This window comes from Herpailurus yagouaroundi, unplaced genomic scaffold, assembly GCF_014898765.1.
Source record: "Herpailurus yagouaroundi ecotype Mexico unplaced genomic scaffold, PumYag 100, whole genome shotgun sequence".
NCBI lineage: Eukaryota > Metazoa > Chordata > Mammalia > Carnivora > Felidae > Herpailurus > Herpailurus yagouaroundi.
The window spans coordinates 22,976,689-23,000,506 of record NW_024412391.1 but is presented as its reverse complement, the minus strand read 5'-3'; the positions used below and the strand labels follow the sequence as shown (position 1 = coordinate 23,000,506).

The following is a 23,818-nucleotide window of genomic DNA, read 5'->3' as shown; positions in this document are numbered from 1 at the left end:
CCACCTAAATGCAAATTCAAGATATATCTTCTAAAACATTCTCAGTACATTCTACCACGGGCCTGGTTCTTTTGCCACTTTGGAATTTGAGCTTCTTTGATGGGAGCTTCATACCAGACTCTGTGTTAAATGCATGGGTGGATGGATGGATGGATGGATGGATAGATAGATAGATGAATGGGTGGATAAACATGGATAAATGTTACCTGTGCTTTAAGGACCCTCCTGAATACTATCTCTTCATTGAAGTTCTCTTTGATTTCCCCAAATGAAAAACAACCTCTCCCTTACTTATAAGACTTATGGAAAAAGTTTTTGTCTTACCTATTCACAGAAATATCTCCATTTTGTTATAGGCACTCAATAATATTCAATTAAATAAGCCTTTGATTAAACTTCTTTCACAGAATAGGTCAAGGTATATGTTCAATTTTAGTCTATTCTACAAATATTAAGCTAAAATTTCTATAAAGGCAAAATTCACATTTTCTCTAATTTTTATTTACCACAGTAGTAAATGTTCAAGTAGTATATATGAAATAAAGGTATTAAGAATGACACACTTGTCCAACTTTTCCCCAAGAGCTTCAGATCAATGTCCTATAATATTGCTCTAGAATTTCCTGGTATTATTTAGGAGTCTGATCTCAGTCAGGTATAAATTTGGAAGAAGTATTTCTGAGCACTTCAGGCCACAGAAGTGATCGCTGTTAAATGAGAACAAAGCAGATTTGACACTTCCTAAATAAGAGAAGTGTGCACTGAAAGAGGGTTTGAGATCATTGCTAATCATGAGGAAGACTAGTTAAGGAGCACAGTCCAAAGCAGAAGTCAATGCTGACTAGACTCACAGTAGGGGAATTTCAGATCACTAATTTTTCAACCACAACTACCAATTCCAAATGCCAATAATGAGGAACCAAATAAGAATTTTTAAGTGGGGCCTAGCCACAGGACGCCATCCAAAGCCCTTCTCTATATTTATGCTAGGAATTTATCCTGTACTGTACTATTTTAATTGAATTGACTCTACTGACATTTATTAATTAGATAGAAGACTAATACTACACAAAATATTACCCTTGACTATACCTCTTCAAGGTTTCTTGATTTTGTGACCTGCCCAATGCAGTACCTACAATCATCATATATTGTTGCTTCCTCTGTTCTAGCCCCAAGGTTGAATGCCACCAATGCTATTGTCCAAGTGGGTTCTTGGCAGCAGCCAATCAAGGAAAAGGAAGCAAGAAGCCTAGACAAAGAACTGCAGAGCTCATGAGAGACTGGTGCTTAGTGAAGGAGAGGCAGAAGGCAGAGACTCCAACAGAAACCAAGAGAACAGCAAACCCCAAATCCATGCAAATATGCAGAAAGCAGGAGACTGACAGGAATTGGAATGTGCTGGAAACTAGAAACAAGCATGCAGATGGAAAGAGCTAGCCACACAAAAAAGAAACCTGACAGGGAAGAACGTGCTGCTCCTGACTTGATTCTTCACTAACTCAGGAGAACATCAGTCCTAGTAAGACTGGCCAAATGGACTATGGCAAAAGATTGCAGATCACTGCTGGTTTGGGAGGAAAGTCAGAGGCAAGAGTCCCACCCTCTGGCAGAGGCTGCCCTCAGGAAACTTCGGCAAGACCAGCAAGCCCCAAAAAGCTGGAAGTTCTACTGAAAATGAGACTTCAAAAAATGGACAAAGGACATAAGGAGACAAGGTACTGATGACACAAATATGTAAGTGGTTAATGAACATGCAGAAACTATTCAAGCTCATTATCAATAAAAGGACATCAAAATGCTTTTTATTCTGTCACTTTAGTTCTAACCTTTATGAGGATGGTACTTGATGCTGGAGAGGGTGCTGGTTAGAGCATGAGGGGAAACACCTCTGAAAAGCAGTTCAGTTATCATATATATATTATATATATATATAATATATATTATATATTATATATATACATATATATATATAATACAGAATACATGCATTCGCTCATTAATTCCACAGTTTTTATTGTGTGCCCTGTGATAGGTACTAAAGTCAGCACTATCCATTAACCTTTCCATTAGAAGCTTATAGTGTAGTGGGGAATAGAGAAATTAATCAAATAATCACAGAAATGTATCACTTCACTCTGCAATAAGTGCTATTAGGAAAAATTATAAGAAGCTATGAAACTTATAAGGGAGTTGCTGATGTAGCCTTAGTGAATCAGGAAAAACTTCATTCCTCAAGGAATTGATATTTTAACTTGAGATTCAAAAAGTCGAATGTGAGGAGGTGACTTCCTGCAGAGAAGAGTGACTGTTAAATCAGAACAAATAGCAAACAGCATAAGCAGAAGCCCTGATGTGGGAAGGGCTTTGCTATGTCATCTCATTTCTCTTCACATTGAAGAAGCTAAGAGAAAGTGTGGGAATTATGGAGTAAATGACAGAGGATGTGGCAAAAGATTTAGGCATGATTATTCCGCCTTTGACTTGGTGAAGAAATGTGTTAAGAATAACCCAAAAAAATTGTTTTGGGGACTTCCAGAATATCTACATCTATGTATCTATATCTAAATCAGGATAAAAGTGTTCTAAAGTTATATTTTAGTAATGATTGCACAACTCTGTGGGCTTACTTTTAAAAATTAGCTTATACACTTTTTTTTAAGTTGTTGGGTTTTTTGTTTTTTGTTTTTGAGAGACAGAGCACCCGAATGGGGTAGAGGCAGAGAGAGAAGAGGAGAGAATCCCAAGCAAGCTGCACTGTCAGCGTGGAGCCCAACGTGAAGCTCTATCTCATGAATCATGAGATCATGACCTGAGCCAAAATCAAGATGTGGATGCTTAACCCACGTAGCCACCCAGGCACCCTAGGTTGTACACTTTAAATGGGTGTTTTGTCTGATACATAAATTATACTTCAATAAAACTGTTGAAAAATTTTCTGTGGGCTTTTACTGATCTTTTTTTCGTGTTTTAAATTTATGGAAAGGAAATTATTTTAAAACAAGTTACAGGACTCTCAAACCCATTAAGTTCATTTCCAAACTTCAGGGTCATGCTGGGTGGTAGGTATGCAAAATAAAGACTTGTTTTCTCTCCCTTATCCAGTAACAACTTGCTACAAGGTGAGGATGTACAGCCTCCCAAACTAACAGTATGGTCAACTTACTGTCCTACTTGGCTACAGTTTATCCTGGAAAAAGTTCGTCAATGAGCAAAGTTACATCACACAATGTTATATATTATAGAATAACCTGAGGTTTGGGATGTTGTGGTGGTGGTGGTGGTTTTTTATGATTGAGGTATTTGGTTACAACTGCTTTGAAATTTCTCCAGGCTAAACTCATTGCAGCTCTGCCCTACAACAGAAAAACCAAAACCAAAACCAAAACAAAACAAACGAACAAAAAAGCCCGTAGATTTCAATGATTCATTGTTGGTAAGAGCAAAGTCAGAATTACATCTTCCAGGAATCTTGGCCCTATACTATATAAAGGTATCCCTCAGACCTCCTGTATACCACTGTAGTATAGCAATGTATTCTGGCACATAACCTAACCTGATTCCTCAATTTTCATAATGGGATTTTGATTCAATCTCCCATCTCTGTTGATTTTTAAAACATTGCTTATTGATTACCTAGCAATCTATATCCCAGATTATATTACCTTAACTCACTGGTGATGCCCCCAAAATTTTAAATCTCCATTAGAGGAAACCCAACATTCATGAAAAAGTACCTGAAATACAGTCTAACTATACCCATAGAATCTCTATTGTTAGGGGAAAAAAATGAAGAACTGAATTCCTGACCCAAACTGCTAGGCCCGTCGGTGGTTGTTTTTGTTAAGTTTTACTTTCATAGCTCACCGGTGGCCCAGGCTAAGCAAATCTATATGACACAATTTTTCAAAGTTTACTGTATGGAAATCTTTGAGGATGAAATTCGTTCCATCCTGTCAGTGTCTTCTCTAGGAAGACCCGGTATAAAGATTTCTGCTGCGTCTCACTCCTAGTACAGTTTTATTTCTTTGCAGCAAATCTTTGTACAGTCAATCACACCACTGATGATTTCTCCCTTTTCATGTTTGCCTTTCGAAAGCGTAAAACACAATTTGTGTCTCAGTGCCAGTAAACTGACAAGATCTGCCAACACAGTTTCATGTCCTAAATCCAGTCCAGGCTTGATTTCATCTTTCCTGCCTTCATTTTCTCACCTGTTAACTTGAGACCTTATTTTCTTATTGTATTTATATGTTCTAGTAATCTATTTTAAATTCCTCCTGAAGCAAAGAAAATCATTTTTAGTGCCCCTACTGAAATTTTTTCAGAAAAAAAAAAAAAAAAAAGCTGAAGGCATTTCAGGTAGCCAAGTAGGAAAAAATATTGTATTTCATTACAGAGGTCCTCCTTTAAATGCTACTCTTCAACCTACACTACCAGCCTGCATAGAATGTCGCCATGGGGGAAGAAAGAAAGGATGTTCTGTAGCTCATTTTTGAAGACTTTGTGATGAGTCTTGAAACTATAATCTGGGGAAGCTCAGGAGGATGACTACAGAGAACATCCAAGCACCATTCTCTGAAAGGTCAGTGATAGTATTTCTGGCCAGAATTCTTTGTTCTGAGATATTAGCACCAGGCTCCATGGCTGTGCTGCTGTCTAGTATCCAGTAGCAAGGGAGTCTGTGGCATCATCCTGGGCAGGATCAAGGCTATATTCCCTCCTTCTGTTTCTGAGTTCCGTTTAAAGCTTTGGGATCCAAACTGTAAGCAACTGTGTCTGTGAAACAATTTCCATTCAATAAATTCCTTTTTTTTTCAGATATACAAATCCAGCTTTTGGGTTGTCCTCAGAAATCCTAATTAGTACACAGGGTCACTATTTCTTAAGGGGAGAGGCCCCACTTTCTGATTCAAATGTAAATACTATGATGATGATACCTGGCAAGCGATCCCAACCTTGAGATATGCTCTGACGAAGGAGGGAAAAACAAAGAAACAACAGAATTTATTTTCTGTCAGAAGATGCTAAAGGACACAAATGCCATACTACCTCTTTATTTTTTAGGATGCTTTTCGCTCCAAATAACAGAGATCACAACTCAAAATGGCTTCAACAATGGAAGATCTCAGGCAGATTCAAGCATTACGAAACCTGAGGCTTCGACCATTTTTGAGGATCTCTTCAAGCAAAAAAAAAAAAAAAAAAAATGTCCAGTTATAAATTCAATACTGCTAGGCCACTCTCCAGGTCTCAGAAACCCCTGGGCACAAGAAACACCTTGATTTTTAAGCTTTATGTTAAATCTGCCTCCAAAAATGATTTCTACCTCCCCTCACCAAAAGTCTGGAAGTAAATTTGAAATAGGTAATTAATTCAGTAGCTTGATGAAGTCATTAAGGTGCAGGTTCCCTGCAGATTTATGCTCTGCCATCTCCAGCATGTTATTTTCAAGTTATCTTCCTTCATTATACAAAATGGCTGCTAAAGTTCTAGGCAACAAATAAAAACACTAAAATATCCAGAAGACACTGGCCATTCCAATAAGGCAAGTAAAAAGAAATAAAAGGCAAAAGGATAGGAAAGAAAGAACTGTTTTTATTGACAGATTATGATACTACTCAGATATTACTCAGAAAACTCAATGGAATCTACTAAACAACTACACAAGTTAATAAATTTAGCAAGGTCACAGGATATGAGGTGAATGTACAAAACTCCACTGTGTTTTTATAAACTACAAGGAAACAATTAAAAAAGTAAATTTAGAAATAATTAAATCTATAATAGGACCAAAAAAAGCATGAAATATTTAGGCATAAATTCAACAAAATATGTAAAACCTCTACACTGAAAACTATAAAACATTTCCCAGAGAAACTAGATAATTTGTAAATAAAGAGATAAACCATATTCATGGATCGGGGAAAACTTGGCATTTTTAATATGTCAATTCACAGTGCATGAGTTTGATCCCCGGGTGGCCTCCGCGCTAATGGCACAGAGCCTGTTTGGGATTCTGGCTCCTTCCCTCTCTGCCCTTCCCCAACTTGCTCTCTAGCTCTTTCTCAAAATAAATAAAAATAAACTTAAAAATAATAATAAATACTTACTATAGCTACGATAATCAAGATAATACACTATTAGAATAAAGATAATTTTTTAAATCAATGGAATAGCATGCTAATTCCAGCTATAGACTGTCAATTATATGGTTACCTTATTCTCAACAAAGGCACCAAAGAAATCCAATGGGAAAAAGAAAGGTTTTGACAAATAGTTCTGGGAAAACTAAATATGCATACGGAAAAGAAATGATCCTCAACCCCTGCTCCATATCTACTCTAAAATTAAATCAAGATGGATTCTAGACCTCAACATAAAAGCTAAAACCATAATACTTTTAAAGAAAAACAGAAGAAAACATTTGTGACTTTGAGGTAAGAATACATTTCTTAGAGAGGATGAATAAAAGAAAATAGACTGATAAATTTCATCAAAATTAAAAACTGCTTATCAAAAGTCATTAAGAAAGTGGATATGGAGGCTATAGACTTGCAGCTGTAGAGAAACATTTGCGAAATGTATTTCTGATAAAAGACTGGTATGTAGGATAAATAAATAACTCCTACAACTTAATGATCTAAAGGTGAGCAACCCAATTAAACAAACAGATAAAACATTTTAATAAGTATTTCATTTAAAAGAATGAATAGCTAATAGGCACATGAAAAAGTGCTCAACATCATTGGTCATCAAGGAAATGAGATACCACTATACAACCACCACAATGCTAAATGTGGAGTACCTGGAACTTGGATATATTTTTTGTTGAGTGTAAAATTTTACAATCACATTGGAAAGCTTTCTTATAAAATTAAAACACTTTCCCTTTGACCCAACAATCCCACTTCTAGGTGGTTACTCAAGAGAAATAAAAATAGGCTTCTGAAAAGACTGTATAAAAGGTTTATAGCAACTTTACTCAGAATAGTCAAAAATTGGAAAAATCCCAGATGTCCACTAGTAGAAGAATGCACAAACGGTGGTATATTCATACAATGCAATATTACTACTTAATTTAAAAAGGAAGAAATCACTGATACATGCAACAATGTGGATACATCTCAAAAGCCAAATCAATGCTGACTGAAAAGAGTTTTACACAAAAGAGTACATATTGTATGATTCTATTTATATAAAATTGTAGAATAGGCAACATTAATCTATGATAGAAAAAAAAACCAGAATAGGTGCTTCTTGGGGCAAGAGGTAAGGACTGACTTAGAAGGAGAATAAGGAAACTTTCTAGAGTAAGAACAACGTTCTGTATGTTGGGGGCGATTTGGGTTACACAGTGTATGCATTTATCACTTAAGATTTTTACATTTCATTTGCAAATTTTACTTCAAAAGAAAAAAATTGTAAACATATAGTGAACTCTACTTAATATTATACATGATGAAGTATCTAGTGAGAAGAGTATTGACATCTGTAATTTGCTCTGAAGTGCATTAAGAAACAAGATGGATCAATGGAATTATAGATGGATAGATATGGGATAAATCAAACATAGTAATATATTAATAGTAGAATTCAGGTGATAAATATATACCTTTACTATAAAAATCTTTCATCTTTGCTAAAGAATTTTTTATAATAAAAAGCTAGGAAAAACCAGCCAGAAGAAAAAGGATTGTTTTGTTCTTCTGAATCTTTTTTTATGAATAATAAAAGTTTTCCCCCAAATAATTTGCAGAATAATTTTCCTCGTTTCTCATTGGCAGAAGCAATCAGATGTTCACTCTCAGGGGCGTGTTGTAACTAGCTCATATTGGCTTGCAAGAGTCAATTGTTAAATTTTCGGGAATTTTATGAGCCCGGTGATTTGAATCAGTCACAGTGGGAGTATTTACACCAGAGATATTGTTGATTGCTACAAATCAGGACTTTTTTTGAGAGCCAGTTGTTAAATATTTACCAATACCCCACTGCTCATTTTCAACAGCCCCCCGACAAGGGTAAAAAACACAATGATAGGCACAAATTAAGCAAAATTTACCTGAGTTACAAGTCAAAATGTGAACACCTGAACCAAATCAGGTCTCTTCCAGCGCGAAGAAAGGAAAGTGATTAGGAGATAGGCTAGTAACAGTGTCTGCCACACATATATACTGATTCACAATTCAAAAGAGTATGTAGTAAAAGGATATACCGTAGTCCCCCCCTGTTATCCTCAGGGGATAGGATTCAAGACCCTCCAGTGGATGCCCAAAACTGCAGATGGTATTAAACACGATATATACTATGTTTTTTCCTATATATACACACCTATGATAACATTTAATTCATAAATTAGGCAAAGTGTTTAACAACAACTAGTAAAACAATTTTAACAACAGACTATAATGAAAGTTGTGTGAATGTTGTCTCTCTCTCTCTCTCTCTCCCTCTCCCTAAGCATTTTATTGGGCTGTACTCACCCTTCTTGTGATGATGAGACACGGTACGTGATAAGATGAAGGGACGTGAATCTTGACGTAAGGTTAGGCTACTATTGACCTTCTGCAGATTCGTCAGGAGGATCATCCGCTTCCGCACTGCCTTTGACAAAACTGCCTATAGCAAAACTGCGGGTGAGGGGGAGGGTTATTATAGGTAGAATCTTCCCTCCCCCGACCACCCCTTGCCTCAGACCCTCAACTTTCCCACCCTTCCAGCTACCAGTTCTCAGATTGGGTAACCAAAGTTACCAGTTTCTTGCATATCCTCCTAGGAATGTTACGTTCTCGTACAAGCAGAAGACATTTTTCTCTCTCTCACACAATGATAGCATACTGCTACACTGCTATAAAACCTTGGTTTGGTTTTATTTAGTTGGTTAAAACTATATTGAAGGGGAGCCTGGCTGGCTCAGTCAAAAGAGCATGTGACTCTTGATCTCTGGGTCATGGGTTTGAGCCCCACATGGGTATAGAGATTATTTAAATAAATAAAGCTAAAAAAAAAAACAAACAAAAAACTATCCTAGGGTGCCTGGGCAGCTCAGTTAAGTGTCAGACTCTTGATTTTGGCTCAGATCATGATCTCACTCGTGGGTTCGAGGCCCATATCAGGCTCCACGCTGACAATGCAGAGCTTGCCTGAGATTCTGTCTCTCCCTCTAGCTCTCTGGCTCTCCCCTACTCAAGCCCCCAGGCACACATTCTGTCTCTCAAAAGAAATAAATGTTAGAAAACAAAACAAAACAAACAAACAAACAAACAAACAGAAAAACTATCTTAAAGACAATTCTACCCACATTCGGTATTTAAGGACTTGTATTTTCTTCTGGTTTAGTGGTTTAGTTGTATACTAGAGGTTCCAAAATATAGTATTTTTTCTAAACTTTTTTTTTATTAAGTGTTAATCAGAAAATAATAGCTATAAAATCTGTTAGGAATCATCATAACAAACATCTGTATACACACAATCTATTTTGAAGTTTTTTTAATTAATTAATTTATTCTTGAAAGGGAGAAGGAGATAGAGAAAGAGAGCGAGACGCAGAGAGGGAGAGAGAGAATCCCAAGCAGGCTCTGTACTGACAGGCCAGAGCTGGATGCACAGCTGGAACCCAAAAACCTTGAGATCATGACCTGAGACAAAGTCCAGAGCCCAACTCTCAGCCAACTGAGACACCCAAGCACCCCTACACACAGTTTGTTTTAACAAAAATACCATAAATATTATCACTGATGCCTCCTGTGTATCCCATCTTATTCACTTATTTCCTGCTCATGGGTAACCATTATTCTAAATTTTTTATTCTTCGTTTCTGGGTTTTATTGGTAATTTTGCCACAGACGGTTTTAAGATGTTTTTAATGGATTCACATAGAGTACATCCTTAAGTAACCTGCATATTTACTCAAATTATCTTCCTGAGATTTGTCCCATGTTTTTGCATGTAATAGTAATCCATTTATTTTCACTCCTGTATACTACTCCATTGTATAAGCATACCGCTATTTATTTCTTTTCCTGTTAATAGACATTTGGGTGGTTCCCAATTTTTTATAATTATAACGGTGCAAATATGAGGTCTTCTACCTTGTACCTATATGTCCCGTGTACAAGAAGCTCTTTAAGTTATACAGCTAATGGAGGAGTTTCTAGGTGACAGGGAAAGTGTATAGACAAATTTGCTTGATAATGCCCACGTTTTCTAAAACGATTTCTAAAGCCATTATGAGTTCCTTTCCTATTGAGGGCAGAGGGCATATAGTTGTTGTGGATGCTCTAGGTGTTCACCACTCTTGGTATTGTAAAAACTTGGTCTAATTGGTTAAGTATGAAAATGGATCTCACTGGGGTGATAATTTGCATTATGATGATCACTAAGAGGATGAGGCATCTTTTCACATGTATATGAACATTTTTGGTTTCCTCCTTTGTAATTCCTTGTCAGTTTTTTGCCTGTTTTTCTATTAGTTTTGTTTTGTCATTTCTTTTTAATGTACAAATTTCTTTATATATGCTGGATACTATTAGTCAATTACGTGTGTTGAATGTTTTAGCCATTTTACTCATTGCAAATACTTTCTGTAAACTCACTGCATATTCACAGTGAGTGAATTTTCTTGCTATAATATTTCTTGCTCTGAAAACTTCATGTGGCATGAAGGTAAATGAGGAATTTAGAGAATCCACGGATGGAAGTTCTGGCCAAAAAAAAAAACCCAAAAAACAAAACCAAAAAAACACCTGTGTACAAAAAAGACAAATATATATACATGATAAATGTCTACTCCAACAAAGACAACATGCTATCCTCCGTGAGGAAGGAGTCCAATGTGATCAGTGTACCACCAGGTAGTCAGCTGGTCCCGTAATACCATACCAAAGGCTCTGCATAAGATCTTACTATTAGTAAGGATGTCATTCACCCATGAAAGCCACATCAATCTTAGTGACAGGGAAGTCCATTGAGCCCACACATAATTTTCACCCTTGTCACCAAGGCCACCTTGTTTATGAACCCACTGGGCGAGTATGGGATGACTGGGGAAAGAGAACAGGTAATCTTGTCCACCTGATAAAATTACATTTCATCACGGGTGTTGATTGTCGCAACCATGTAAGCTAGAAATATCCTGATGTTGGGCCATACAGAAAGGTCCATTCACATATTTGTTTTTCCAGATCTCGTCTTCATAAATTTTCCAATCATGTTCCTTCTGGGCGAACAATTAGCTACTGATTAAGAACATATGTATATCTATACTTCTTGCCATCTCTCCTTCAAATGGGCAATCAGATATGTTACTCAAAAGTTCTTTCCCAAGGGCGTATTTCCCTTACTTGTCTTTGAAATTGTCCTCTATTTGGGATTATAATGTTCCAGGTTTCACTTCTGACTGGTGTCAGCATATCATGTGGACCAATCTTTAAACTAGGCTCATGGGGCGCCTGGGTGGCGCAGTCGGTTAAGCGTCCGACTTCAGCCAGGTCACGATCTCGCGGTCCGTGAGTTCGAGCCCCGCGTCAGGCTCTGGGCTGATGGCTCGGAGCCTGGAGCCTGTTTCCGATTCTGTGTCTCCCTCTCTCTCTGCCCCTCCCCCGTTCATGCTCTGTCTCTCTCTGTCCCAAAAATAAATAAAACGTTGAAAAAAAAATTAAAAAAAAAATAAACTAGGCTCATGTTCTTCTCTCAATTATTATAAAGAACACCACGCAGAAGACCATAAATATGGGTTAAAACAGAAGTGACACAAAAGCCTGAGGCATCTCCTCTTGCAACTTACTTATGCCTTTAGAATGTAATGGGGCCCAACTTCAAGTCTACCACTTTCTCTTGGTAAAGGAATCATGCTTCATAAACTCAACTCTGTGACATGGTGGACCAGAGACACCCAGTTTCACATTAGGAATACTAGGTTTTAAAGCTATTTGACATCCATTGTCAGGCACCAAATCTCCTCCAGGGCTCGGTATAAGTCAAAAGTTTTTTCTGAAATAGAGCGTTAAGTATTTGAAAAAAAAAGATACTTCTTTGCTTTAAAACCCAAGGATATGCTCAGACATTCTCCTACTGAGTTTTGAAAGAGTATTCATTCAGCATTCTGATCTGCCACTGACATTTACAACACTATTGAATTTGTTGCACAGCTCTTTGAACTGTAGCGGTACCATTTCTGAAGACTTATTTTGCTCTTGACCCCACTCAAAACTTTTAGCCTTTCAGGCCCCTCAGTAAGTCAGTCCCAGGAGCAAGGTCAGCCGTGTTTGTTACAGCATAATCAAAACCACCATGTGTTGTGACACTTATCTTAAAGATAGGCAGTGTGAGATGAGATGCAGCAATATTTTCACTTTGGAGGTGCTATCTCAACACACCCCAGACCTCCAGACCCCTCAAACATCGCTAAAATGACACTCTCCTGAATTTTCATTTGGTTTCTCTCTAAACTTCTGACACACTTGTGCCTTACCAAGGCCTCTAATAGACTTGCAATTCCCTGCTAAACAAAGCCAGTCAGCATGATATAATCAGTACAGTGGATCGACATGACTTCCTGAGGGACAGCAAGACTCAAGTTTCTAGCAGTTCAGGTTGTGCAGAAAGCATGAGAAATCACATAACTCAAAGGTAAGACAAAGTGTATTGCTGTCCTTTCCAAGTGAAAACAAGTGGCTTCAGGCAGTCTTTACTCCTCATTACAGAGGAAAGGAGCATTCAGCAGATGGACAACAGTATGCCTGCCTAGGGCGCATGTTCACGCACTCCAGAAGAGAGACCATAGACGGACGGCAGCTGTAATTAGAACCAGCCCCTGATTCAGTTTCATAATTCAAGTGTCATTCTCCAAGATCACCTTACCTTAGGCACAAGCCAAACAGGTGTTATACAAACAATTATATTCTTTATCTTTTATATAAATGATACTAATTAGTTTGAGGCTAATACTTAAAACTGCCCGGAAGATATCTAGAAGGACTAAGTATGGGTTTTGAAACTAAGAAAAATCATTTGTCTGTTTAAAAAGCCTAGATTTTAAGACTTGTCTCATCATAGATAAGACTTATCTCACCATAAAAGTCAACTCTGACGCTCAAAGTAGAACGGTAATCTTTTTTTTTCTAGAATTTGTATTTTCTTTTATTCTCTAATACTAGTCTCTTGCCAAAAAAGACTGCCTTATAGACAAAGAAGGATCCAGATGGTGGTAAAAATGCTCCCATTGAAATCACTTCCTTAGGAAAACCTTTTCAAATATCTACCTCTCTCACTCCAAGACTTCATTAAATCTTCTTTGAGAGGTGCTCAGTTCTTTTCCACTGCACTTTTCATACTTTTAATTTTTTTTAGTTATTTCTAATTATATATATGGTTTCTCATATTTTAAGCTCACTCTATAAAATGTTTGTGCTTAATTGAACAGCAATAAATATGCATGTATACTGTATAAATATGTGCCACAATTGGGGCGCCTGGGTGGCGCAGTCGGTTAAGCGTCCGACTTCAGCCAGGTCACGATCTCGCGGTCCGTGAGTTCGAGCCCCGCGTCGGACTCTGGGCTGATGGCTCAGAGCCTGGAGCCTGTTTCCGATTCTGTGTCTCCCTCTCTCTCTGCCCCTCCCCCGTTCGTGCTCTGTCTCTCTCTGTCCCAAAAATAAATAAACGTTGGAAAAAAAAAAATATGTGCCACAATGCACCAAGGATTATGCAGTATTTTCTGCCAATTTGTCTGAGATTAAGGATAGTCCTGACTTCTGATCCACTTATATTAATTTTCTAACATTTTTATATAAATGATCATATAAATGAAAGACTACATTTCCTCAAAGCTAAAAATATCCAACCACCCAAATCACGTGGTATTCCATTTTCTACTTTTAGCGATGTAGTCTCTTGAACTTTACAAAGCAAGGTACAAAGAAGTGAGTCCAAACAGAAAGGAACCATCTCGCTGGATGGAGAAATCCAGACTGTGGGATTGCTGAAGTGGCTGCAAATTGTAGGATAGCTTACGGGAGAGGAATGAATTGTATGGGGGGGGGGGGGGGCCCAGAAGTATGAATGGGGTCCCCATGAGTCTTTGGTGGAATATTAAACTCTATATGCATAGGGAGAAATTATATGAAGCCTGGCAGAGAATAACTGGGGACTCTGAGCTAAACAGATATTTTAGAGTTTGCCAATGTTGGGAGATATTGGAATTCTGACCAGCAAGGGTGGAAAGACTTGCCGAATACAAATCATTCAGCAGAGACCCCAGAAAAGCTATATCTTAACTATGCCACTACAGACTGTGCTAACACAACCTAAATCCAATCTCCAACAGGATCACACTGATTCACCAGCAAATTAACTGCCTGCTTTAAAAGATACTTATCACTATTTAAAGGATATGAAAACAATAATACAGTATCTCATATTACATATCTAGCATAGAATAAAAAAATTAATAGACATAGAAAGAAGCAAAAAAAATGTGACATGATCTGGAGAATAAGCAATAGAAACATATCCCAAGATGACAGAGATGTTGGCATTAGCAGGCAAGGACTTTGAAACAACTATTATAAAAGTCTTCAATAATTCAAGGGAAATTATCAGATATAATGAGCTAATAGATGGGGAATCTCAGTCAAAAGGAAAAGGATACTATAAGGGGCACCTGTGTGGTTCAGTCAGTTAAGTGTTCAATTTAGGTTCAGGTCATGATCTCACAGTTCATGAGTTTGAACCCCACCTTGGGTTCTCTGCTGTCAGTGCAGAACCTGCTTTGGATCCTCTGTCTGCCCCCCTCTCTCTCTGCCCCTCCCCCACTCATTGTCTCCTTCTCTCTCAAAATAAGTAAATAAATAAACTTTTAAAAAAGAAAAGGATACTATAAAAGAAGAATAAATGGATATTCTAGAACTGAAAATATAATATCTGAAATAAAATTTTCACTGAATGAGCCCACTAGCATATTGGACACTGTGGGAGAAAAATGGATACCCTGGGCCACAAGGTATTCATGTGGACCATGAATCAGTACCCAAATGAACAGGTCAAATGAAAAAACCGAACTGACCCCATCAGAACCTATCTGAGGAATTAGAGCCTCTAAGTCAGTTTCTCAATTTTGGCACTATCAACATCTTGGACCAGGTACTTCTTTGTTGTAGGGAACTGTCCTATGCATTTTTAGGATATTTAGTAGCACCCCTGGCTTCTACTCAGTAGATGCCCATTGTACTCCCTTCACAGTTATGAAAACTGCGATGTCTCCAGACATTGCCAAATGCCCTCAGGGAGAAAACTCCCCCCCCCCCGCCCCTTTGAAACCATAGCCCTGGCATGAAGCAAATGAAGAAAAATAGCTGGATTTCAGGCTACCCCAAAGATGACTCTTGTGTCTGAATACATAAGCACTCTGTTCACACTTAAAATAACATAAACTCACTGCTGACTTCTATTTCCATTGCTAGAATATAAATTCCAGGAAGATAACATAATAATCGTCTTATATCCTATTGCATAACCAGCAGCTAGGCTGATGCCCCTTGTACTTTGAATGAATCGATGAAATGGTGAATGAATACTGAGTTTGAGTTCTGCTTTTCTTAGGACCCGGAGTGACTATACAATGCTGAGGTGGTTTCCCTTTTATGTATTGCCTTTCTTCCTCACTACCTGAAATCGCCTAACCAATGGAAGTTTCCTATTGTCATCTGTTCTCAACTCTGTCTCCTCAGGAAAGTAACAGATTCACTGGTTCTCTTCCTTTACATCATAAACTGACAATCACTAGAATTTTTATGTGTCTTAAAGTCCATCTCCCCGCTTCAAATCCTTCTACATATCTTATTTTACCTTAACTTTTAAACATTTCTACAAAACATTTAAAGCTGTGTATTGTAATGGTAGTAGTCCTGGAATCAGACTAAAATGAACAATGTAAAAAATACAATTAATGTTTTTAAGGTGACAGGATTCTGAGTCTTCATTGGGAAACTGTTTTGTGACACGATGCAACTTAATATGAAAGATACTTAAACACTGTTTATGTGAAATTGCAAATTTAATCAAAAGTTTTCAAGATATATATTATAATCTTGCTTCAGCTTCAACAATTATAAATTCATGGCCGATCTTGTTGATCTGCACCTAAGTCCACTTCCCTTCTTCTGTATTATTTTTAAGCATGTCCTGGACATATTATCACTTCACCCTTAGAGAGTTGAATGCATAGCTCTAAAAACACTATTTTTTTTTTTAATTTTTTTTTCAACGTTTATTTATTTTTGGGACAGAGAGAGACAGAGCATGAACAGGGGAGGGGCAGAGAGAGAGGGAGACACAGAATCGGAAACAGGCTCCAGGCTCTGAGCCATCAGCCCAGAGCCCGACGCGGGGCTCGAACTCACGGACCGCGAGATCGTGACCTGGCTGAAGTCGGACGCTTAACCGACTGCGCCACCCAGGCGCCCCTAAAAACACTATTTTTTAAACAAAACCAAAATAATTTTTTCCACATCTTAAGGAGTCAACATAATTCCTTAATTTCATTAAACACCCAGTCAGCATTGAAATTTCCAGTAGTTTAAGGTGTCATACTGACTTTTATTTGTAAGTTTCATTTGATGCAGTTGGGATTTAAATGAGAGCCATACATAACAAATGTTTATTTTGTTTTTCCAATCTCTTTTAACTGATAGGTTTTCTTGTTATCCCTGACCTGGCCCCCTCCTTCCTCCTGTTTCTCCTCTTCCTCTTCCTATTATTTTTTTTTTAATTTTTTAATGTCTATTTTTGAGAGAGAGAGAGAACAGAGCCCGCGTGGGGGAGGGGCAGAGAGAGAAGGAGACACAGAATCTGAAGCAGGCTCCAGGCTCCGAGCTGTCAGCACAGAGCCCCAAGTGGGGCTCAAACCCAGGAACCACCACCACAGGATTATGACTTGAGTTGAAGTCAGCCGCTTAACTGACTGAGCCCCCCAGGAGTCCCTCCCTCACTATTATTTGTTGAAGAAACTAGGTTCTTTGTCCTGTAGAGGTTTGTTCCAAAGTCTGTGGCTGAAATTTTAAAGATACAGCTCTCATCCAGAGATTTGTGTAAAAAAAATGTTGTGGAATGTCGCACCTATCCTCCAGATTTGGTTTACATTTAACTGAAAAATTACATTTCTGTGGTGGGTTATCAAAAGACATCACCATATTTGTTACTGTCATCAGAGGGCTCTGTATCAGAAAGGTACGAACTTTTAGATTTTTTACACACAAAAAGTCTATATTATGGTTATCAAGAAGGACACAGTTAAATCAAACTGGAGATCTGTTCTTCACTTTGTATAGATTTCTAGCTCCAGTTAGGAACTGATACATGATGCTTTCTCTCCCCACTCTCACCTTTGTACCCTTGAGCAACATTTGTTTGACAGCAAAATATTAGCCCTGGAGACTTGTATTGACAGAATTTTATTTCATCTTTATTTAGTAACTTAATCTCCATAAGACCAATAGCAGTATGATTTCATCTGACACCCACGTCACCTCAAACTTGAACAGAAAATGTACATGGGTTTTTGGAATAACTTTGTGCCCATTCAAGTGCATGATGGATTCTGACTTTTGCTTAAAGTTCATTGTGAGCAACATATCACAATAGAAGCAGAAAAATATAACAGAGGCAGGTTTTCCTACCAAGGTCATTTAAACACCAGGCCTCCTCCTCTTCTCTATTGCCTGGAGTGAGGGACCCTACTCTGGCTTGAACTGGCAATTGCTTCAACACTAAGAGTACACAAATGACCAGTGTGTTAATGTATCTTTACAATACTTGTTTTTAGTTGGTATGCCCTGGAGCTGGAATGAACATATGCTTTGATTTCTAGAAACAATGAAATTCATAACAAAGTATCTTCTCCTTACAAATATGTTTTTTTGGTTTTTAATTAACCTAGTGGAAGTATATAATTTCTTGTGTGAAAGTAATCTGGGGTTTGGCAAAAACATAGCAAAAAGGCAATGTTTTATCTGGTTCAAATTTTTTTTTTTCAGGACCAGTCAACAACTTCATATTCTTACCCATTGAAGTTCAGTCTTGTCTTTAATTTTCATGCTTTTAAACATGCGCTGTTTAGGGGCGCCTGGGTGGCTCAGTTGCTTGAGCGTCCACTTCAGCTCAGGTCATGATCTCCGGTCTGTGAGTTCGAGCCCCGCGTCGGGCTCTATGCTGACAGCTCTGAGCATGGAGCTTGCTTCGGATTCTGTGTCTCCCTCTCTCTCTGTCCCTTCCCTGCTCACGCTCTCTCTCTCTCAAAAATAAATAAACATTAAAAAAATTTAAATATACAGTTTGGTAACAGAGTAAGTTATGATCTCTTAAAACCATAAACAAAGTATAACAAAAATCTACCCATTACAGGGGTTTACAAGTGATGATGAAAGTATTTTTGTGTCTTCACCGATTTTGAATTTGAAGTAATTTATATTTTATATTGTCTATTTTAGGATGAGTATTTTACAAAGACAAAACATACCCATTATAGTTATAATTCAGTCAATGCTTTGAGTTGTATTATGATTTCTGACATTGCTAACTACTACTAATAAAAGAAGCATCTATCAAACAGGGTGCACAGATTCTAGGAATCATGACTCCATTGCATTTTTTGATTCATTTCTTTCACATTTGTAAAGGATCAAAGTTCTACACAAAATTCATAAACCTTCAAACTTCACTAACAAGTAACTTCTTTGATGAGGCCCCTAAATAATGCTTTTGTTTACTAGTGAAAAATGGACACTTTAGTTCTAATCTTGCACAATAACTCGTTCTCCAACTAAAATTTTGAAAGTCTGAACAAATTATATCCTTTGGGAAGATATTTTTGGAAATCAGGATTTGCATTCTGTGTAAAAACTGGTAGGAATTAACTACTTACATTATTCGTTTTGTACTATATTCTGATTTCCAAAACTGACCAAACAACTGAGTTTGCTGGTAAAAAGAAGGCGGACTGGGATAAGCCAATTTGTGATTCATACTTTTATGGTACGCGTTTCATGAATGAACATAAACATTTATGTAAGCACATACAGACATACACAGGTTGAACAGTTAGGAGAAAAACACCTTTTAATATTTGTCGGAGGGGGTAGAATTGTAAAGTCTTCCATCAACTATTAGCTAAGTATCCCTCTTCATCAATTTTTACCTGCCCCTCCCACTTAATCTCTAAACTCATCCTATCTTTAAGGAGATTGTCCTTGATGTTTAGTAAACTCTACCAGCTGTGTCATAAATCAAAGTTCATCCATAATTCGCCTCCAGACAAGTAGTCCTCTTGAGTGCTTATTTTAGAGAATTTCCTTCTGGCTTCGCCTACTTAATCACCACCGCTTCAGGCTACTCAAACCTGTGAGCAGATAGACAACGTTTCCTTTTGCCTGCCTTCTCTGGAACCATTGTACCTCCCCAAATTAGACATATACAGTCATTCCAGATTACAGTAACAGACCCCCCCCACTCCACACACACACACACACACACACACACACACACACATTCTCTCTCTCTCTCTCTCTCTCTCTCCCACCCCCCAACCTAATTTTTCCTTCCAGAGATGTCTATTTTTAATATAAGTCAAAGCACACTGGCATGGGTTAGAGGGTGGGGATACTACCACATAGAAGTACTTTCTCGCTGCAAGTATTTTATGGTTTAGTAATTTTCCTCAACATTGTTCAACTTGTTTTTCACCAGTAAAATCGTGTCACGTTGAAAGAACTACTTCCCGGGGTTTTGAGAATAAGTTCAAATACTTACTGAGAATAAGTTCACGAAGCAAAGGCCATTTTCTGCCCTTTAAAATGACCCCTGACCTCATTATGTTTACTCAAAGAGAACAAATGCTTTCAAGATGCGCCGAAACCACCTCCAAAAGGTAGTTACTTCTAAACTATGAGACATTTCCTGAAACTCCCTCTATGGCGTGGGCAACTGTGAAAACGATTGCAGCTAGCGCCTGGGACAAGATTTTTCAATCGGCCTCTACATTTAGGGAGCGACCACAATTCCACCTGCCGCGTAGATTCAGAAACCACCCAACTCTACGGTATTCCAAACCTCTCCATCTCTTTCTGAGGCAACCCCAACATGGATCTGGGCGCAGCAAAGGATAAGATGGGGTGTGGGGAGGCCAGGAAAAGAAAAACGTGGGGATTCCATCTAATGATTGCTGGGCCGGGACTTAAAAAACTCCCAGTGCGCGAGGGCGGTGGGATGCCGAAGGGCGTGCGTCTTTGGGTAAGAGCAGAGGGGAGGCTGGACCCCATGTCTGCACGTGGAATCAGTAATTCCCCGTTCTCGGAACCCTCGGGTGCAACTCCGCGCCACGCGTCTGGGGCTCCCCGAACCCGAAAGGGGCCCCGAGTGGACTGGGTGAGGGTGTCCAGCGGGGCCCGCTCACCTGCTCGCCCGCGGTCCTCTCCGGGGCTGTCGTCTCCCTGCCCTTTGGGCCGCAGAGGAGCCCCTCGGGTCGAGGGCTCACCGCGCCCGCGTCAATCCTTCCCGGCCTTGAAATGCAGATTCTGGTTGCCAAGGAAATCGCCGCCTTGCCCCCGGGGTGCCCCCGGCCCAGGTTCGTTCTTCGTCCCGCCTCTGGCTGAAGGCGCCACTTTGCCAGGAGCGCCACAAAGACGTGCAAAAGTGAGGCGGCACAGCACATTTTTAAACTCGTTCCCCGCGCCTCTCTCATGCAACCATCGGGGCGCTCCAAGAGCTAGTGAGGCAGCGCTGCCCCAGGCGCGGGAAGAGAATCTAGGCTTCTCTGGAGCCTGTGCCCGCGGTGTGGATCTGCGGTGGGTTGTTCGCCACCGCCAGGCCTGCAGACAGCGCCAGGCCGAGGGGAGGGGCCGAGACGCACCCTGCGGGCGGGCAGGGGTGCCGGGACCGCGGTGGCGAGGCGGGGACCCCTGCAGCCCGCTGTCCACTGCATCTCTCCCCGGATGTGGTCCCGCTGCGGTGGGGTGGCTGTGCTGCTCTGCGAGTTTGTCTGGCAGCTTCTACTGAGCAGCTAATAGTATAACAACCCGGCTTTGATAAATCTGAACTAATTACCCCTCTTAATTAAAGTCTTTAGCAGTTGTTTCACTGTTTTGGCAAGAAAACAGGAGAGACTTGCAGTTAAACACCAGAGCCCGAGCTCACAGTGGAGCTGCTGATTAACACTTGAAGCATTTCAAGGACCTGGCACCCGACACAGTTTGGTTTTCATCCATGTTCCCTCCTTGATTGGAAGTATATTCGTCTATAAACATATATACACATAAAAACACGGAGGATCTTTTTGCCAGCTGTGTACAAGTGCCTGTGTGCATTCAGGATGCAAACAATAGATACCTTTCTGTATGGTGTTGTCCTGATGCTCGTTTGGGATGTATATTACACACATTTCCTAGATACGTTGTTTCCATTTAACCAGCACTTCAAACAGATCAGATGGCCCAGGACAAAGACGTTTGTTAGAAAACTTCACATCTTCTGCCTCTGAACTTTGTCAAATTTCATTGCTTTGGGCCGAAGTTGTAACTGTGTAGAGACTACATTATTTTGTTCTTGGTGAATTTCTCAGAACAAACATTAGGAGGTACTAACCCAGGGTTGAACTTTCAAAGAATGTGGAAGGATGAGGGGGTCAGAATAGTGATCTCTAGCTGAATAATATGAACGGAGCCCTTACATTTGTTGATTAAATAAGCATGTTCCAAGTATTTATTTCCAACAGTCAATGAATCAATTTTCACGTGCAAGAATCAAAACCAAAATTCAAATTCATCCATAATGAACCACCTTTTTCGTGTGTGTGTGTGTGTGTGCGCGCGCGCTCACGACTGTGAAATGTGCCTTTACAGGCACACACATCTATGCGTGTATATATAACATACACACAGTGTCTTGTTACCTCAGGGAAAGAGGAAATGATAAACAATCGGCAGGCATCTTGAGACCGCAGAATAACACAATGGAAATATATACAATAATAAAATTAAAATGGTGCAGCATTCCCGGGTAGGATAATACAGATCTCAATAAATACAGCAGAATTTTGTTTAAAAAAAAATCAGAAAACAAAACCCCCAATTTTCTCATAATCGTTAGTGCGTATATAGGATATAATACACAGAACCATTTAGCAGGTGCATGCAAGAGGCTAAAGGCGGGGGAAATGCAGAGGCTTCTGGTAGGCGCTAACGTGGGGCCCAACACGCCCTGGGGTCTGCAGACGAGCTTGGGTCTGCAGGACCAGCTCTATTCCCCCGCTGCCTCGGTAGTGGGGCCCGAATGCGGCTGGGAAGGGACTTTGGCCTTGATCACTGGTGGGCCGAGTGGAGCCCGGGCTGCAGGGGACCAGGGGGCGGCAGCGGCGGCGGCAGCGGCGGCAGGGTGGCAGGCGGCATCTGCTGTAGAGGGGGCGACGGGTCCGTGCCGGGCTCCCCAGCGGACGTGCGGGCCAGCCCCAGGCTGCTGTCGTGTAGCTTGCGGACGTGCTTCTTGAGGTCAAAGTTCCTGCAGAAGCCTTTGCCACACGTGGGGCACGTGAACGGCTTCTTGTCGTTGTGAGTGTGCATGTGGAAGGTGAGGTTGTAAACCTGGTGGAAAGCCTTGTTGCAGATACTGCACTTGAACTGCTTCTCCCCGCTGTGGGTCAACTTGTGGTTTTTGTAATTCCCTGAAACAGACAGATGACAGGGACGTGGGTCTAAGTTGAGAGCTTGAAAAGAGAGGAGTGGACTATTGCAAAGCGAGAGGAAGAGGGCCACAGCTCGGACAGCAGGTGCGGGCTGCGCTGGGCACCGGCACTTCTCTCCCCACGTTTACTTGTAAATATCAGCAATGAGGCCATCCCCTCCACATTTTAAAACATAGTAACCCAGTTATATAAAACGAGAACAAGCCGCTCGGAAATACCCCTCAGTGTATAAACCATGTCTTTCTCTATTACTGATCAGATGCAAGGGCAGGAGGTTGGAATGGCAACAGATGCACCAGTAACTAGGTGCACTTTAAAAATCATTTTTCCAAAATACCCGGAAAAGATTGGAACTTTCAGTAAGACTACTGGTGAAAGGCAACGCCTCCTGCGTTCTATACCTTTTTGATGAAATCCTTTGCCACAGAATTCACACACAAACGGTTTGTAGCCTGCGTGTATTCGGGTATGCGTGTTTAAAGTGGAACTTCTATTAAATGCTTTGCCACACTGGTTACATTTGTGAGGTTTTTCCTAAGGGGAAGGGAAGAAAAGCAGAGAAGTTAAGGTATTTTGTGGAGTCCTGCAAACTCAAAAACACAGTAATGCTGTCTCCCGTGTTTTTAAGCAGAACAAAGGCAAAAACATGGCATTTCCTCCTGTCCAGCTAGCACATTTTAAACCTTATGCTAAACAGCCAGGGTTTAGCGGCTATTTTTCTACCAACCGTTCCGCACCTGGGTATGAATGATCTTGTGCCTGCACAGGGTGCTGGCTTGCCGGAAGCCCTTTCCACACACTTTGCAAACGAAGGGTCTGGCTCCTGTGTGCACTGGCATGTGACGGGTTAAGTTATAGTGTGCGTTAAAGACCTTAAAGTTAAACACATGGAGAACAGGTTAGCCCAACAAGTACTTTGAAATTAAGCGCGGCAGAGCAGGGGGAGGGAGGAAATAACCTTATAGAAAATGTATACAAATAATTACAAAAATAAAATGAAATTTGAAAGGAAGGAAGGAGGGAAGGAAAGAAGGAGCAAAGGAGGAAGGAAGGAAGGAAGGAAGGAAGGAAGGAAGGAAGGAAGGAAGG

At 39.8% G+C, this 23,818-nt stretch overlaps 1 protein-coding gene across 2 annotated transcripts in view; it reads right to left on the bottom strand.

Annotated features, from left to right (window-relative positions):
- Positions 1–21,719: 21,719 nt before the first annotated feature.
- The window catches only part of FEZF1 (FEZ family zinc finger 1), an 8,865-nt gene continuing 6,766 nt past the window's right edge, over positions 21,720–23,818 (bottom strand). For both annotated transcript variants that reach the window (XM_040472122.1, XM_040472121.1), the window contains 3 exons: positions 23,467–23,601; positions 23,131–23,263; positions 21,720–22,708 (listed from right to left, as the gene is read on the bottom strand). In XM_040472122.1, coding sequence (XP_040328056.1) covers positions 22,350–22,708; positions 23,131–23,263; positions 23,467–23,601 — 627 coding nt within the window. In that variant the 3' untranslated portion in view covers positions 21,720–22,349. The remainder of the gene's footprint in view (positions 22,709–23,130; positions 23,264–23,466; positions 23,602–23,818) is intronic.